At 40.3% G+C, this 15,801-nt stretch overlaps 1 protein-coding gene across 2 annotated transcripts in view; it reads right to left on the bottom strand.

Moving 5' to 3' along the window:
* SGSM1 (small G protein signaling modulator 1) overlaps positions 1 to 15,801 on the bottom strand; it is a 283,179-nt gene that overhangs the window by 76,778 nt on the left and 190,600 nt on the right. For both annotated transcript variants that reach the window (XM_089684112.1, XM_089684111.1), the window contains exon 9: positions 4,190 to 4,314. In XM_089684112.1, coding sequence (XP_089540238.1) covers positions 4,190 to 4,314 — 125 coding nt within the window. The remainder of the gene's footprint in view (positions 1 to 4,189; positions 4,315 to 15,801) is intronic.

Raw genomic sequence — 15,801 nt, 5'->3', positions numbered from 1 at the left:
AAATTTTTTTCTACATTTCAGTTACTTCCTGGTCTCCAGGCCTAGGCAAGTGATGTCATACATCCCATAAGTCTTCACGAGGGGAGGAGGGGGGTTTACTCTTAGCCTAACACACCCTTCTGCCTGTATACCTGAGCTAGGGGCAGATGGATTCCAGAAAGTAAATGCCACATATATAATCTGCCATTACTCAAGTTGGCCATGGCCAGAAATGCTAGGTTTTTTTTTTCTCAAAGTGATTTCTCAGCAAAATAAAGCTTGGGGACATGGATGGACAGGTTTGCTTTGAATATTAAAAATTAATTACAGTGTAGTTGGTGCTCAGATGCAGTGTAGTTCTGCTTTAATGTTTACTACCTAAAAGGTTACTGACAGGATGAGCACACATTTAATCTGGCACTGTAGGTGATAATGAATGCAAGAAAAATAGTAGAAACAGGAAATATTTTACAGGCTGTTCCACGGAACAAAACTGTACATTTTGTTGAAGTGAGCATTAATAGAATAAAAGTCAGAATGAACAGATTGCATGTAATCTGTTTAAATCTTAAACACATTTGTGTAAACCCTGTACAGCTCATTTCTTCTCACATATGTCTTCAGCTACCCACACTTCTCTACAACATCAAGAATAACTGCTTATGAGTAGTGACTGACAGGTATGGGCTGACATATTTCTGGCAACAATACCACTCCATTATAACCTACTTTTTTTCACATCAGTATTAGGCCCATTTTACATCTATGCAATGAAGGAACACGTGCAACACTATGTTTCACAAGGCGCGGTATAGTGCCATTCATTCTTACAGTGACCCTAAATAATATCTTTATTTTCCAGAAATAATGCATATATATCAGCTACTCAGTGGCCATGTAATCTATTTGTCACTGTGTTTTTCTGCATCCTTGTAATGTCCTCCATGGGCTCCTGAGCCAATCCTTTCCCCCCTCACTTCTGTAATTGGACTGAGCACTGCACGTTAGGTATAGTCATGTGCACTGCTCTATGTAGACTACAAATCCAATACTCCCTAGTCCTTCTTGGGAGTGAGCAAGAGAGGGTGACTGCATTCCTACGTACAGTGAAACCATGAAAAGTGAACCCAGCCACCCTCTAACAGGATTAAAGCAGCTAAATATTGAGTTTGGAGAACTGAAGGAGGCTGAGAGTAATAGAAGGCATTCTGAGTTTTAAATACACATTTGAATACATTTTTTTTTTAAACCAGAGTTTTGTGTCCCTTAAACCTCCCTAGCGGTCTGATTATGTCTATATTTCTGTGCTCAAAGCGGTACATTTTTTTGCATGGAAATATGTATTTTTTTTATTGTAGGCCTGTAATTTTTAGGAATAACTCACTGAAATCTGTCCGAACAAGAGTCTAGTAAACATCCCGGGTATGATAAAATTTGAAACACAAAACCATAAATTATAATTTAATAAAGAATCATAAAAAATAATAATATAATAATAATTTTATTTCAATAATATAATCAAACCAAAAACACTGAAATTTCAAATAGAGCTCCAAGTTCGCACATCACTGAACAAAGTCACAAAATCGTTTTCAGTGTCTGATGACGAATTTCCCCACAAATCATTATCACTCAATTCTGCAAGTGGTTCTGATTTACTATCGCTGTTCTCTAGCTGGTCTAAAACCGCTTTTGACCTAAAAGGGACGCTTTTTGGATGCTATGGGCGTTTCTCAGTTTCCAGGCAGAAAGAACAGAAAAAATGCAGGCAGGGCACAGGACAAAGCACTAGGGACAAAATGTACATGAAATGGTTTGATACAGTAATGTTTTACTATGTGATTTTAGTGTACTGAGTGAATGTCACAATATGTCATTTTCAAATTTCCCGCCAGTTCCGTCCCCGTACGTTCCGACGCTCGCAGGGGACGGAACCCAGATGACAGATGCCGGCATCCGCCAGATTACATTGCCGGGGACACTGCAGGAGAGACATCGCGGGAGCGCAGGACAAGGTAAGTGACCGAGGGATCCCGGAGCAGCGCCGCATGGTAAGCCCGAGTGTAGCTCGGGGTTACCGCTTTTGGTACTGAAACTTTACCCCGAGCTACACTCGGGAATACCGCCAGGGGGGTTAATGACTCCCCAAATGCACCACCAAATGTACATGTGCTAAATTACAAAATGCATGGTATCTTAATGCGTTATGATACAATAAGACAATAAAAAAAAAGAAAAAGGTGCAAGCACTATTTTGGTGCGATTGTTGAGCTTTATCATTCAACCAGTAGATGTGCTGGCAGTATATGTTTTCTTTTTTCGGATTTTCCCCTCTTTTTTCACCTGGTAATCTGGTCAGTAACACACCTCCTGTATTAGTGAGCTCCCACTCTGGATGAAGGAGCACAGGTGCACCTTAAGACAGAAGCATTGCCAGTAGGAGAAGGGGGGGGGGGGTAGGGACATGTTAGATGGCCTAGCAGATTTTCCTTATACTATCAAATCGGAGTCAAACTCCAGCTCACCATTTAATTGGCCCCCACTGCTGTCAGTCAAATCCTGTGATGAGGGACAGAGACAGGGGGCAGGGCTGTGACTCACTGTCTGTGTCTAGAGACGCAGGCTGTGCGGGTCAGGATCAAGCCCACAGGTGACACAATGGAAAACAGCCTCCTTCGGTGGCACACTAAAAAGAGGAGGGGCCAGGAGCCTGCTTGGAGACCCAATTGGGGGCTGCTCTATATATATAGAACATGTTTATTATTTTGATAGAAAAAAAATTGACTTTGCAAACACTTTAACAACTAGAAATTGATACAACTCAGATGTCCAGTTCCTAAAGAAGCACTTTCTGCATGGAATTTTCATGTTACTTTCCTTCCCTGCATTTTTAAACAGACTTGCTTATTAATAGGTGTTCTCTCTAAATTGATCCAACAACCAAGCATGTGCTATCTGACTATGACAAGCACATTGTTTTACCTGTCTGTAAAGAACTGCATATATTGTTGGTTCTTTCTGAATAAAGTAATCTTGTATATCATTGGTTGTCCTTGAAATGGTTTCATTGTCTGATTGTATGAATCAGTTTTTAATGCTTTCAACACATTCAATCATACTGATGTTATGTTATAGTATACAGAAACTACAATAATCTCACAAGATTTCATTATGTTTTATGGTACTATTAAACATTCCTATGTTGTTTGCCTGCATCAGAAAAATGGCATAAAAATTGTACTATTTCTCTTCATTTCCAAGGTATTTCCAAGGTATTAAGGAGAGGTTACTCATTATTTATTCACACTTTTCAATTGCCTTTTCATTGGAAGAAGAAAAAACAAAAGGGCATGTGCAACACAGAAATGTCATGATACCCTTTATGAAATATCTGTCCGTTAGATTCAGTTTTGTACAGCTGCTACCTTAAAATGTACTTCTACTATTAAATGGTTCCCCTGCTGTTTGGTAATCACAATTTACCTCCCAATTTTTCCATTATGATGTTTCCTGCTCTTACAACCATCAAATTATTCATATACAGACCAAAGACTGGATTCAGTGATCAAGCAGACAAGCACAGGCAAAAGTATAAATTACAATAATAACCATTACCTCTTTACATACCAACAGGGCTACTTGATCTCTATATAGGGCTGATTATAAAATCTGCAGAACTCAGCACCTGACCCAAAGTAGTATCCCACACACATACTAGAGCAAGAGACACAACTAATATTACCTGGTCAATTTTGAAGGAATAGATGGAGCCACATTTTTCAATTTTAAATGCAGATACCCGGGAATGCTGTTCAAATTACAAGTTTGTAGGTACAGGTCATGTGTTTTGCAAACTTCAATTGGATATTTGATAAAAAGGCTGGATGCAGTAATAACCTATAACAGAGACTGCATTTATTTGGTCATTTATAAGTAGTAACATGCTACTCGGAAGCTTTGCTTGGAATATACGCTTAGAGGCAATACAGAAATAATACCACATTACATTGGTTGGTGTGCTCAGAAATATGTCACATTTTACAGTTTAGAAAGTCCAGCTTCCAGTGCCCTGTTAACATTTGCAAAAGTTCTGTTAACATAAAGCTTATACAAAGTACTGTTATGTAATTGGGAACATTTATTTCATAAATACTCCATGCAAAACAATTCAGAGCATCAAATTCAGTTCAGACTTTTAATATAATATTACCTTTTCTCATAGTCTAAATCTCCAACTGAGCCATTCATAAGCTGGTTTGGTGTCCATTTTAAGGTCATAGTATCTGCAGTTTGATGAAGAGATAAGTACCCTGGGATTGCTTCCATGTCATCTCTCTAAACACAAGATGAAAAAGATAACTATTAGTGCCGGTTCACACTATAGAAACGCAGTTCAGATGCGTTCCGGATGCGTTTTTGCATGCGCGTTTTTGGTCATTCTAGTGGGTTTTTGATGCGTTTTTTACACATTTTTGTGTGTTTTTTATGCATTCCAGTTCATTTTTTGCACCTTTCTTTTTCTTTAATTTAAATAGGGACATGTGCGTTTCAGTGCATTTGTGGTGCGTTACAGTGCGTTTTTTATGCGTTTTACCAGACAGTTCTGTGCAGGAAAAATGCAGCCTGTTCTACTTTTTCTTCTGCAACCTGAACGCACTGGAACTGCAAGCACTGATCTGAACTATGACATTAAAAACCATATAACCTACTTCCTGTGTGTTTTGGATGCAGAAAAAAAGCAACTGAAATGCATGTAGTGTGAACTGGCCCTTAGGTCTAGTTCACGCTGGCATTAAAAGCAGGTGTTTGAGGGGCATTTTTAACACTCCAACGCCTATGCAAATTATACTAATGAAATATAAAAGAAAAAAGGGGGCGATACAGAGGAAACCACTGTAATGCCACACAGGGGAATTAAATGTTATAGTGTTAACTAACTCACCAAAAATCAAGGTGCGGATCATAGTACCCAAAGACATTAGATAAAAAGATATATGGAGGAGAGCCCCCATAGAAAAGAAGGTACTCTCATGTGACCCAGATAGTTTTAACGATACAAAAAACCTTTATTGATTCACATATACATATGCACAAGAATGTACAAAAATTTTAAATAGTCTCCATCCATCACCATTAAAATATGACAACGGTGTCACTTAAAACTAGGAAAGCCCGGGTAAGATGTAAAATTGTAAGATGTCAATCCCCAAAATGGTATATCACAAGGCTCACATTCACCACCACAAAGTCATCCCATATGACCTGGTAAAGAAGATGTGTGGGGGCGGAGCACAGACATAGGTGAATAACTAAATCCTAAAGAGATGAAGTCATGCATATAAATCACGGTTTGTATCAATCAAGATTATATAATTCTCAGTCATGTATAGAACTGCAGAAATTCATCACTTAAATTAGGAACTCAAACACCTAAAAGTCCTACCACCCTTATAAAGGTTGTGCTATGAGTAATTTTAGAGGGACAAGATCCTAACTTGGAATCAATAGACTAATAGATGTTCCAGGCAAACCAATCAGTAAGGAAAACGCCCTCTGACTGATAGCTGTAGTCAGTCATAAAATTAATTTGCAGGAGGAGGTCTGTGTGAAAGACATTATAAAGTTGAACAGACTCAGCATGGATCTTCATTCTGATTGTAATTAATCAACTTGTCCCCAATTGAAACCATCAGTAAACCGCATCAGTGGATAATTAGGCTGTATAGTGGCAAAGCAATCCACTCTCAGTGGCTCATCCAGCGAAGACCATCAGAGGGCTACCACCCTCATAAAGGTTGTGCCATAAGTAATTTTAGAAGGACAAAGTCCTGACTTTGAATCAATAGACTGATAAATGTTCCAGGCAACCCAATCAATCGGGAAAACACCCTCTGGCGGGTAACTGTAGTCATTCATTAAAAAGAAAAAAGACAGCGCTGAGCGAACTGTTGGCGCTATATAAATACTGTATAATAATAATAATTCATTAATTATTATACAGAAGGAGGTTTGTGTGAGGAACATGGATTGTAAAGTTGAATACATCAGCATGGATGTTCAATCAGGTTGAACATCTGGCAGGTAACTGTAGTCATTCATTAATTATTATACAGCCGTTTTTGTTCTCCCATTCAAAGAACTCTGTGAATGAATGATGCAGCCAGGTGACAGCGGGTGCAGGGAGAGGATCCCCAGCCTGCTGCCACAACGGGGATTGGGGGGGGGGGGCTGCTGAAACGGTAACATGTTACACACCCTGAATACAGGTGTAACATGTTACAAAAGGTGAACTTATTCTTTGAAAACTGCTCAAATTCATCTGGCCAATGACTAGTTCACTTGATACCTCCTAAGCTTTTTCAAAGGCTCGATTGCCATGAGAAAACTGGCAAACAGCAAATTAAATTGGCTGCATGGATTTTAGCGGTTTGTAACGTGCTGTTTTTCACAACGGATTAAATAAAGATAAGTGGGAGCAGCCGAGAGTGCCCTTGTGAGAATTATAGCTCCCCACTCAATCAAATCCTAAAGAAAAATTGCCTAGAATCAGGCTCTGAAAAAGTATTCACACATTTAAGATATGAAATAGACTTACCAGAAATTTCCATATCTTGGAGAACAGTACAGAACACAGACTTGATATTCATAGAAATACACAAAAAACAAAAAGCAGCACAAAAAGGATTACATCACTGCGGGGGCTGAAATCTGAAAAGTGGGTTCTGGATTGTGGTTCATCAGTGTGTTCCTTAGGCCCTGTTCCCACATTCCAAATCGAGGCAAAACTTACAACACACATGCCTGAATGGCATCCCAAATGTGGTGTGATTTTGCCACATCTATCGCACTGCAAAATGCATGTGTAAAATTTTGTCTGGCTCAGGGTCAAAATTTGGTCCCTGAGCTTTTTCGCCACAACAAATGCAAATAGAACAGCCCAGTCAAGTGAATGGGCTGCCCTTTGTGTAACATATGGAATCGCATTAGAACCACTAACACAGAATTGCGAGCGGGAATGTGAGTTCCTCCTACACGCAGTGTGAACGAGGCCAACAGCATGAAAGCAAACTGCAAGGGTGAATGGATACATTAGGATCTAGCACCCTTTAATCCATAAAAACAAAGATTCCAATTACAATAGCAAAGATCTGCATGCGGAAATGTTTGGGACCACACACAGGCATGAGCCAGGCAAGACTCAGTGAGGGAGAAGACAGGAGCAGAAGCTGCCAGCTTAAATACACACAGTGCTGTTCTTAGTATACTAAGTAATCAAGACACCCCTCCAACAAACCGAGCAGTGGAGGTGGGTAGGGTCATGGCAGGCAACATGTTTCTGGGCTTCATGCCCCTTTCTCAAACCTGTCATTTGTCATGTGAAACAAAACAATACCGCTGCTATAGCTTCTTTGGGTCACTCACAGTTACTAAACTGATCCATAGTAAATAGTGTGCAATTAAGGGTAAAACAACTTGACTGATTTAATCTTAAAATGATCACAAAAATAAACACTAAAATATTACAAATTTAGCCTAAGAGCTGATTCACACATGTGCGGTGTGGATTCACAGCTAATTGATACAGTAGTTGTTCACAGGTTCACGTCAGGTTTACATCAGGTTCAGGACAGGATTAGCTCAGGATCTTATCTTGTTCACACATATGCGGTTTAGAAACGGTTCCCATAAAAGTCAATAGCCTGTAATCCACACATGAACCAAACCGCACTGCTCAGAAATCGGACGGGACCCTTTTTGAATTTGCACTGAATCCACACAGCCAGTGCACTGGACATACAGTCATGGCCGAAATTGTTGGCACCCTTGATATTTTTCCTGAAAATCAAGTATTTCACACAAAAAAGGTATTGCATTAACACATGTTTTGCTATACACATGTTTATTCCCTTTGTATGTATTGGAACAAATATAAAACAGAGGCAGAAAAGCAAATATGACATAATGTCACACAAAACCCCAAAAATGGGCTGGACAAAAGTATTGGCACCCTTAACTTAATATTTGGTTGCACACCCTTTGGAAAACATAACTGAAATCAGTCGCTTCCTATAACCATCAATAAGCTTCTGACACCTCTCACCCGGAATTTTGGACCACTCTTCCTTTGCAAACAGCTCCAGGTCTCTCTTATTGGAAGGACACCTTTTCCCAACAGCAATTTTAAGATCTCTCCACAGGTGTTCAATGGGATTTAGATCTGGGCTCATTGCTGGCCACTTCAGAACTCTCCAGCGCTTCTTTGCCATCCATTTCTGAGTGCTTTTTGACGTATGTTTGGGGTCATTGTCCTGCTGGAAGACCCAGGATCTTGGACGCAAACCCAGCTTTCTGACACTGGGCCCTACAGTGCGACCCAAAATCCTTTGGTAATCCTCAGATTTCATGATGCCTTGCACACAGTCAAGGCACCCAGTGCCAGAGGCAGCAAAACAACCCCAAAACATCATTGAACCTCCACCATATTTTACCGTAGGTACTGTGTTTTGTTCTTTGTAGGCCTCATTCCGTTTTCGGTAAACAGTAGAATGATGTGCTTTACCGAAAAGCTCTATCTTGGTCTCATCTGTCCACAAGACGTTTTCCCAGAAGGCTTTTGGCTTACTCAAGTACATTTTGGCAAACTGTAGTCTTGCTTTTTTATGTCTCTGTGTCAGCAGTGGGGTCCTCCTGGGTCTCCTGCCATAGCGTTTCATTTCATTTAAATGTCGACGGATAGTTCGCGCTGACACTGATGCTCCCTGAGCCTGCAGGACAGCTTGAATGTCTTTGGAACATGTTTGGGGCTGCTTATCCACCATCCGGACTATTCTGCGTTGCAATCTTTCATCAATTTTCCTCATCCGTCCACGACCAGGGAGATTAGCTACAGTGCCATGGGTTGCAAACTTCTTGATAATGTTGCGCACTGTGGACAAAGGCAAATCTAGTTCTCTGGAGATGGACTTGTAACCTTGAGATTGTTGATATTTTGCCACAATTTTGGTTCTCAGGTCCTCAGACAGTTCTCGTCTCCTCTTTCTGTTGTCCATGCTTAGTGTGGCACAGACAGACACACAATGCAAAGGTTAAGTGAACGTCTCTCCTTTTTATCTGCTTTCAGGTGTGATTTCTATATTGCCCACACCTGTTACTTGCCCCAGGTGAGTTTACAGGAGCATCACATGCTTGTAACATTCTTATTTATCCGCAGTTGTGAAAGGGTGCCAATACTTTTGTCCAGCCCATTTTTGGAGGTTTGTGTGACATTATGTCGAATTTGCTTTCTTTCCTCCCTTTTTTTGTTTTGTCCCAATACACACAAAGGGAATAAACATGTGTATAGCAAAACATGTGTTAATGCAATACGTTTCGTGAGAAATACATGATTTCCTGGAGAAATATCAAGGGTGCCAACAATTTCGGCCATGACTGTATGTGAACAGGCACCATAGGTAGCAATGTTTTTTCACATATGCAGTTTGGATGCAATTCAAACCGCATCCAATCTGCATATATGTGAACGGGCACTAAAACCCAGATTATTAAAATTAGTTCATACTTTATATGTAAACCTACCACTATCATTGTAAAAAAAAATAATAATGAACACTAAAAACTAAAATATCAAAAAAATGTAAAAGAGTATACAGGTGAAACTCGAAAAATTAGAATCTCGTGCAAAAGTTCATTTATTTCAGTAATGCAACTTAAAAGGTGAAACTAATACAGTCAGGTCCATAAATATTGGGACATCGACACAATTCTAACATTTTTGGCTCTGTACACCATCACAATGGATTTGAAATTAAACGAACAAGATGTGCTTTAACTGCAGACTGTCAGCTTTAATTTGAGGGTATTTACATCCAAATCAGGTGAACGGTGTAGGAATTACAACAGTTTGCATATGTGCCTCCCACTTGTTAAGGGACCAAAAGTAATGAGACAATTGACTTCTCAGCTGTTCCATGGCCAGGTGTGTATTATTCCTTCATTATCCCAATTACAATGAGCAGATAAACGGTCCAGAGTTCATTTCAAGTGTGCTATTTGCATTTGGAATCTGTTGCTCTCAACTCTCAAGATGAGATCCAAAGAGCTGTCACTATCAGTAAAGCAAGCCATCATTAGGCTGAAAAAACAAAACAAACCCATCAGAGAGATAGCAAAAACATTAGGCGTGGCCAAAACAACTGTTTGGAACATTCTTAAAAAGAAGGAACGCACCGGTGAGCTCAGCAACACCAAAAGACCCGGAAGACCACGGAAAACAACTGTGGTGGATGACCGAAGAATTCTTTCCCTGGTGAAGAAAACACCCTTCACAACAGTTGGCCAGATCAAAAACACTCTCCAGGAGGTAGGTGTATGTGTGTCAAAGTCAACAATCAAGAGAAGACTTCACCAGAGTGAATACAGAGGGTTCACCACAAGATGTAAACCATTGGTGAGCCTCAAAAACAGGAAGGCCAGATTAGAGTTTGCCAAACGACATCTAAAAAAACCTTCACAGTTCTGGAACAACATCCTATGGACAGATGAGACCAAGATCAACTTGTACCAGAGTGATGGGAAGAGAAGAGTATGGAGAAGGAAAGGAACTGCTCATGATCCTAAGCATACCACCTCATCAATGAAGCATGGTGGTGGTAGTGTCATGACGTGGGCATGTATGGCTGCAAATGGAACTGGTTCTCTTGTATTTATTGATGATGTGACTGCTGACAAAAGCAGCAGGATGAATTCTGAAGTGTTTCGGGCAATATTGTCTGCTCATATTCAGCCAAATGCTTCAGAACTCATTGGACGCCGCTTCACAGTGCAGATGGACAATGACCCAAAGCATACTGCAAAAGCAACCAAAGAGTGTTTTAAGGGAAAGAAGTGGAATGTTATGCAATGGCCAAGTCAATCACCTGACCTGAATCTGATTGAGCATGCATTTCACTTGCTGAAGACAAAACTGAAGGTAAAATGCCCCAAGAACAAGCAGGAACTGAAGACAGTTGCAGTAGAGGCCTGGCAGAGCATCACCAGGAATGAAACCCAGCGTCTGGTAATGTCTATGCATTCCAGACTTCAGGCTGTAATTGACTGCAAAGGATTTGCAACCAAGTATTAAAAAGTGAAAGTTTGATTTATAATTATTATTCTGTCCCATTACTTTTGGTCCCCTAACAAGTGGGAGGCACATATGCAAACTGTTGTAATTCCTACATCGTTCACCTGATTTGGATGTAAATACCCTCAAATTAAAGCTGACAGTCTGCAGTTAAAGCACATCTTGTTCGTTTCATTTCAAATCCATTGTGGTGGTGTATAGAGCCAAAAATGTTAGAATTGTGTTGATGTCCCAATATTTATGGACCTGACTGTATATGAGATAGACTCATTACATGCAAAGCAAGATGGTTCAAGCTGTGATTTGTCATAATTGTGATAATTATGGCTTACAGCTCATGAAAACCCAAAATCCACAATCTCAGACAATTAGAATATTACATGCAATCGATAAAACAAGGTTTGTACATAGAACAATATCGGACCTCTGAAAAGTATAAGCCTGCATATGTACTCAGTACTTGGTCTGGGCCCCTTTTGCAGCAATTACTGCCTCAATGCGTCGTGGCAGGCATCAGCCTGTGGTACTGCTGAGGTGTTATGGAAGACCAGGATGCTTCAATAGCGGCCTTCAGCTCTTCTGCATTGTTCAGTCTCGTGTCTCTCATCTTTCTCTTGGCAATGCCCCATAGATTCTCTATGGGGTTCAGGTCAGGCGAGTTTGCTGGCCAATCAAGCACAGTAATCCCATGGTCATTGAACCAGGTTTTGGTGCTTTTGGCAGTGTGGGCAGGTGCCAAGTCCTGCAGGAAAATGAAGTCAGCATCCCCATAAAGCTCATCTGTGGAAGGAAGCATGAAGTGCTCCAAAATCTCCTGGTAGACGGCTGCGTTGACCCTGGACTTAATGAAGCACAGTGGACCAACACCAGAAGATAACATGGCTCCCCAAATCAACACAGACTGTGGAAACTTCACACTGGACTTCAAGCATCTCCATTCTTCCTCCATGCTCTGGGTCCTTGGTTTCCAAATGAGATGCAAAAGTTGCTCTCATCAGAAAAGAGGACTTTGGACCACTGAGCAACAGACCAGGTCTGTTTTTCTTTAGCCCAGGTAAGACGCTTCTGACGTTGTTTGTTGTTCAGGAGCGGCTTGACAAGAGGAATACGACATTTGAAGCCCATGTCCAGGATCCGTCTGTGTGTGGTGGCTCTTGATGCACCTGACTCCAGCCTCAGTCCACTCCTTGTGAAAGTCCCCAACCCTTCTGAATGGCCTTTTCCTGACAATCCTCTCCAGGCTGCGGTCATCCCTGCTACTTGTGTACCTTTTAAATCCACACTTTTCCCTTCCACATAACTTTCTATTAATGTGCTTTGATACAGCACTTTGGGAACATCCAACTTCTTTTGCAATTACCTTTTGAGGCTTTCCCTCCTTATGGAGGATGTCAATGATGGTTTTCTGCACAACTGTTAGGTCAGCAGACTTTCACATGATTGTGATTCCTACTGAACCAGACTGAGAGACCATTTAAAGGCTCAGGAACCCTTTGCAGGTGTTATGGCTTAATTAGCTGATTAGAGTGGGACACTTTGAGCCTAGAATATTGCACCTTTTCACAATCTTCTAATTTTCTGAGATTGTGGATTTTGGGTTTTCATGAGCTGTAAGCCATAATCATCACAATTATGACAAATCACGACTTGAACTATCTTGCTTTGCATGTAATGAGTCTATCTCATATATTAGTTTCACCTTTTAAGTTGCATTACTGAAATAAATGAACTTTTGCACGATATTCTAATTTTTTGAGTTTCACCTGTATGTATTAGAAACAGTTTATGAAAAATGTGTGTGTGTGTATATATATATATATATATATATATATATTTATTATCTACACACACACATACACACACACACATATAGATGTGTTAAAGAGGTGTCTTTATCTTACTGCCGGAGAAGCAGGGCGACTGGCATTACCAATTTAGTTAGCTTAAGGATCCTATAAATGTTAATTAATGGTATTAATCTCAATCTCCTCATTCAGTCCTGACGGAGATAAAGTACCTAGCATATATATCCAGAAGGTTTCCCTCTCACACAGTTGTGAAACCTACCAGCATATAGGAGATTTTTGGAAATGGCTTATAAGGCCCATATATGAAGGCCTTCTGTGGATTTCCTCTGCTTTTTGTTTTGTTTTGTTCTGTACTCCCTTATTCTATAAATCTCCAGTGTTCACTGCTCTGAGTGTGCGGATAGCGTGGCCCACATAAAGTAAGCCGCAAGGACATCTCAGGCAATACACAAAAAAATCTGTATTTAAGGTCTTCATCCCATGTATGAGTGATTTTTGCCGCTGTACAACAAAAAGACAAAGTCATGCATTTATTTTCTTACATTGGAACATCCCTACTAATTGGTTAAAAAAAGTTGGGTCTAGTCCTAGACTTAAGATAGCTTGCAGTAAGCGGAGGAACAATCTTAGTCTTCACCTTAGCTGCCATTTCGTAAACAAATCTGTGTTTAATTGAGGACCTAATTTAAGGTCTTGTTTTTAGAATTCCCCAATGTTCGTTAAGGATCCCCTCCATTTCCCATGAAATTGTGTTATGAATTTGATTGCCTTCACTCCATTTCTTTATTAGTACTGGCGGATGGTATTAAGCAGACGCTATAGGCATCATCTACAAATCTCTTACAAAACCCTTTGTCCAAGAATTTTTTATCCAGTATCCAGTTTAAAACGTCTTTTTGAGACTATATTGTCTCTTTTAAAACACAAATTCCAAAAAAGTCTGTTCACTACATGCATAAAAGGATAAGCCAATGCCATTGATATGATAATAATCAATTACTAAGACCACTGAAGATGGGGTAACATCTAAAAAAGACCCAATGTTGTCTATGTAACAACTGAAGAAAACTATTTGGTACAGGTGAGGATTGTTCTTCCAGATACGTTGGGCTTCCCAATAAAATTAATTTTCAAACAAAAATTTTGGTTGAGACCAATTTATGTGCATTCACAAATTCTGTCTCACCCATAATTACTTTTTGTTTGATAACCAGTTTTTAAAAACAAATCAAAGGCACAGCTATGGGTGAAAATGTTGCACTCAGTTATGCCTATTGCACAATGGGCTTTTGCTATATACTAATGCATCCATCATCCCTTGCTATTTTCTTTTATGCTGCCTGATGCTGTTGGATTTCCCTAATCCTAAAGTGTGAGGTGCTACAGGAAGCATTAATCCTTGAAGTGTCAGGTGTCCATCCCCTGCTGGCTTCCTTTTGAGAGACCTTTTCTACTGTTAGATTTAGCTGATTTTTCTGTACTTATCAGGGCTACATGAGATTAATATGAATTAATTTTACAAACTAAAAGATTAATATTTTCTATATTTTAGTATTTGTCTATATTGTATATCAGTTTGAGCTCTAATACATTTTGCTGTCCACCTTCAAATCTATGGTGCCTGTAAATGTTTTTGCTTTATTTTTGATATTCATAGACCCTGGGTTATAGGCTGTGCCTTCAGGTGATTTGGACACTCACAAATCATTTGAGGACAGAACCCTTGGATATTCCCCTATAATCCTAACCTATTTCTACAAGATATGGAATTTACAGATAAGTCATCATTCCTTTTATCTCATTTGTACAGTACAGGACACAGGCTTGATATTCATAGAGGCTTGGATTTCTCCAAGCTACGACTGAGGGTGGGCTTGATGTCGGAATGCTCAGGAAACTCCTACTGATCTGGTGGTCAAAGCACATATTAGTGCTGGAGGTGCTTTATCCTTTAGGGTGTAAGCGCTTGAAATAAGTCTTCTACCCTTACCTATTGTGGATCTTGAAGCAGGATGTCCCTTGTGAGGGGGTAGGACAAAGTGTCCGCCTATTCAATTCAAGTATACTATGATGGCTCTGACCACAACCAGACAGAGAAGAGCAATCTTCCCTGGGCACTTAGGAGAAGGTCACAAAGAAGGAAGGACTAAGACTTTGCTGAGGTAGAAGGCTGACACCACATTAGGAAGAAAGAAGGGTCTTGGGTGCAAGACTTCTTTGCCCTTGTGAAGAATGAGGAGCGGAACCTTATAGAGGAGCCACTAACTGACATGATATTCACCAAGAAAACTACACTGCAGGAAAGATCATCCAAGCGGAGTTCTCTGATGGGTTCTGTGATGGACTGCCTGGAACCCTGACTGGGTGCCTCCAACAAACAGTGCCTCCTGCCTTCCAAACCCTTCCCACAGACTGATAGCTAATACCAGCCCTTTACCCCAAGCATCATACACAGAGAAGAAGAGATGAGTCCTGTATGGCACTGGTCATCCTCAACTGTACTCGTGTCCTGAATTACCAAAGGAACCTTCTCTGTCATATGTGAGCGAAATGACTTTCAAGCACGTCCACAATGTCAAAGATTTGTTTAAACTCATGCTCTACCAACTGTGCTAAATAAAATACCCCAAACATAGTTCCATGCCCCCGGTCTCCTCCATGGGCCATAATCAGTGGGTAGAAGGCTAGCCACAGTCCCCTCCAAAAGCCTCTGCCCCAGTTGGGTCTGTCACAAATTCAAGGTTGGTTTCTGCAGGGCAGAGAGAACCACACTTAGGGCCGGATAAGGTGCTGTAAGAGTGATTTGATCCCAACACTTTGAATGTTTTTTTTTTCTTTATAAAGGAAAGCAAAGCCAGGTTTTGGGAAAGGATGGATAAGGCCAAAACCTGT

The sequence above is a fragment of the Staurois parvus genome, unplaced genomic scaffold (assembly GCF_062004578.1).
Source record: "Staurois parvus isolate SC_StPar_1 unplaced genomic scaffold, SC_StPar_1.0 ptg000336l, whole genome shotgun sequence".
In the NCBI taxonomy this organism is placed as follows: Eukaryota; Metazoa; Chordata; class Amphibia; order Anura; family Ranidae; genus Staurois; species Staurois parvus.
This window is presented reverse-complemented; position numbering and strand designations above follow the sequence as displayed.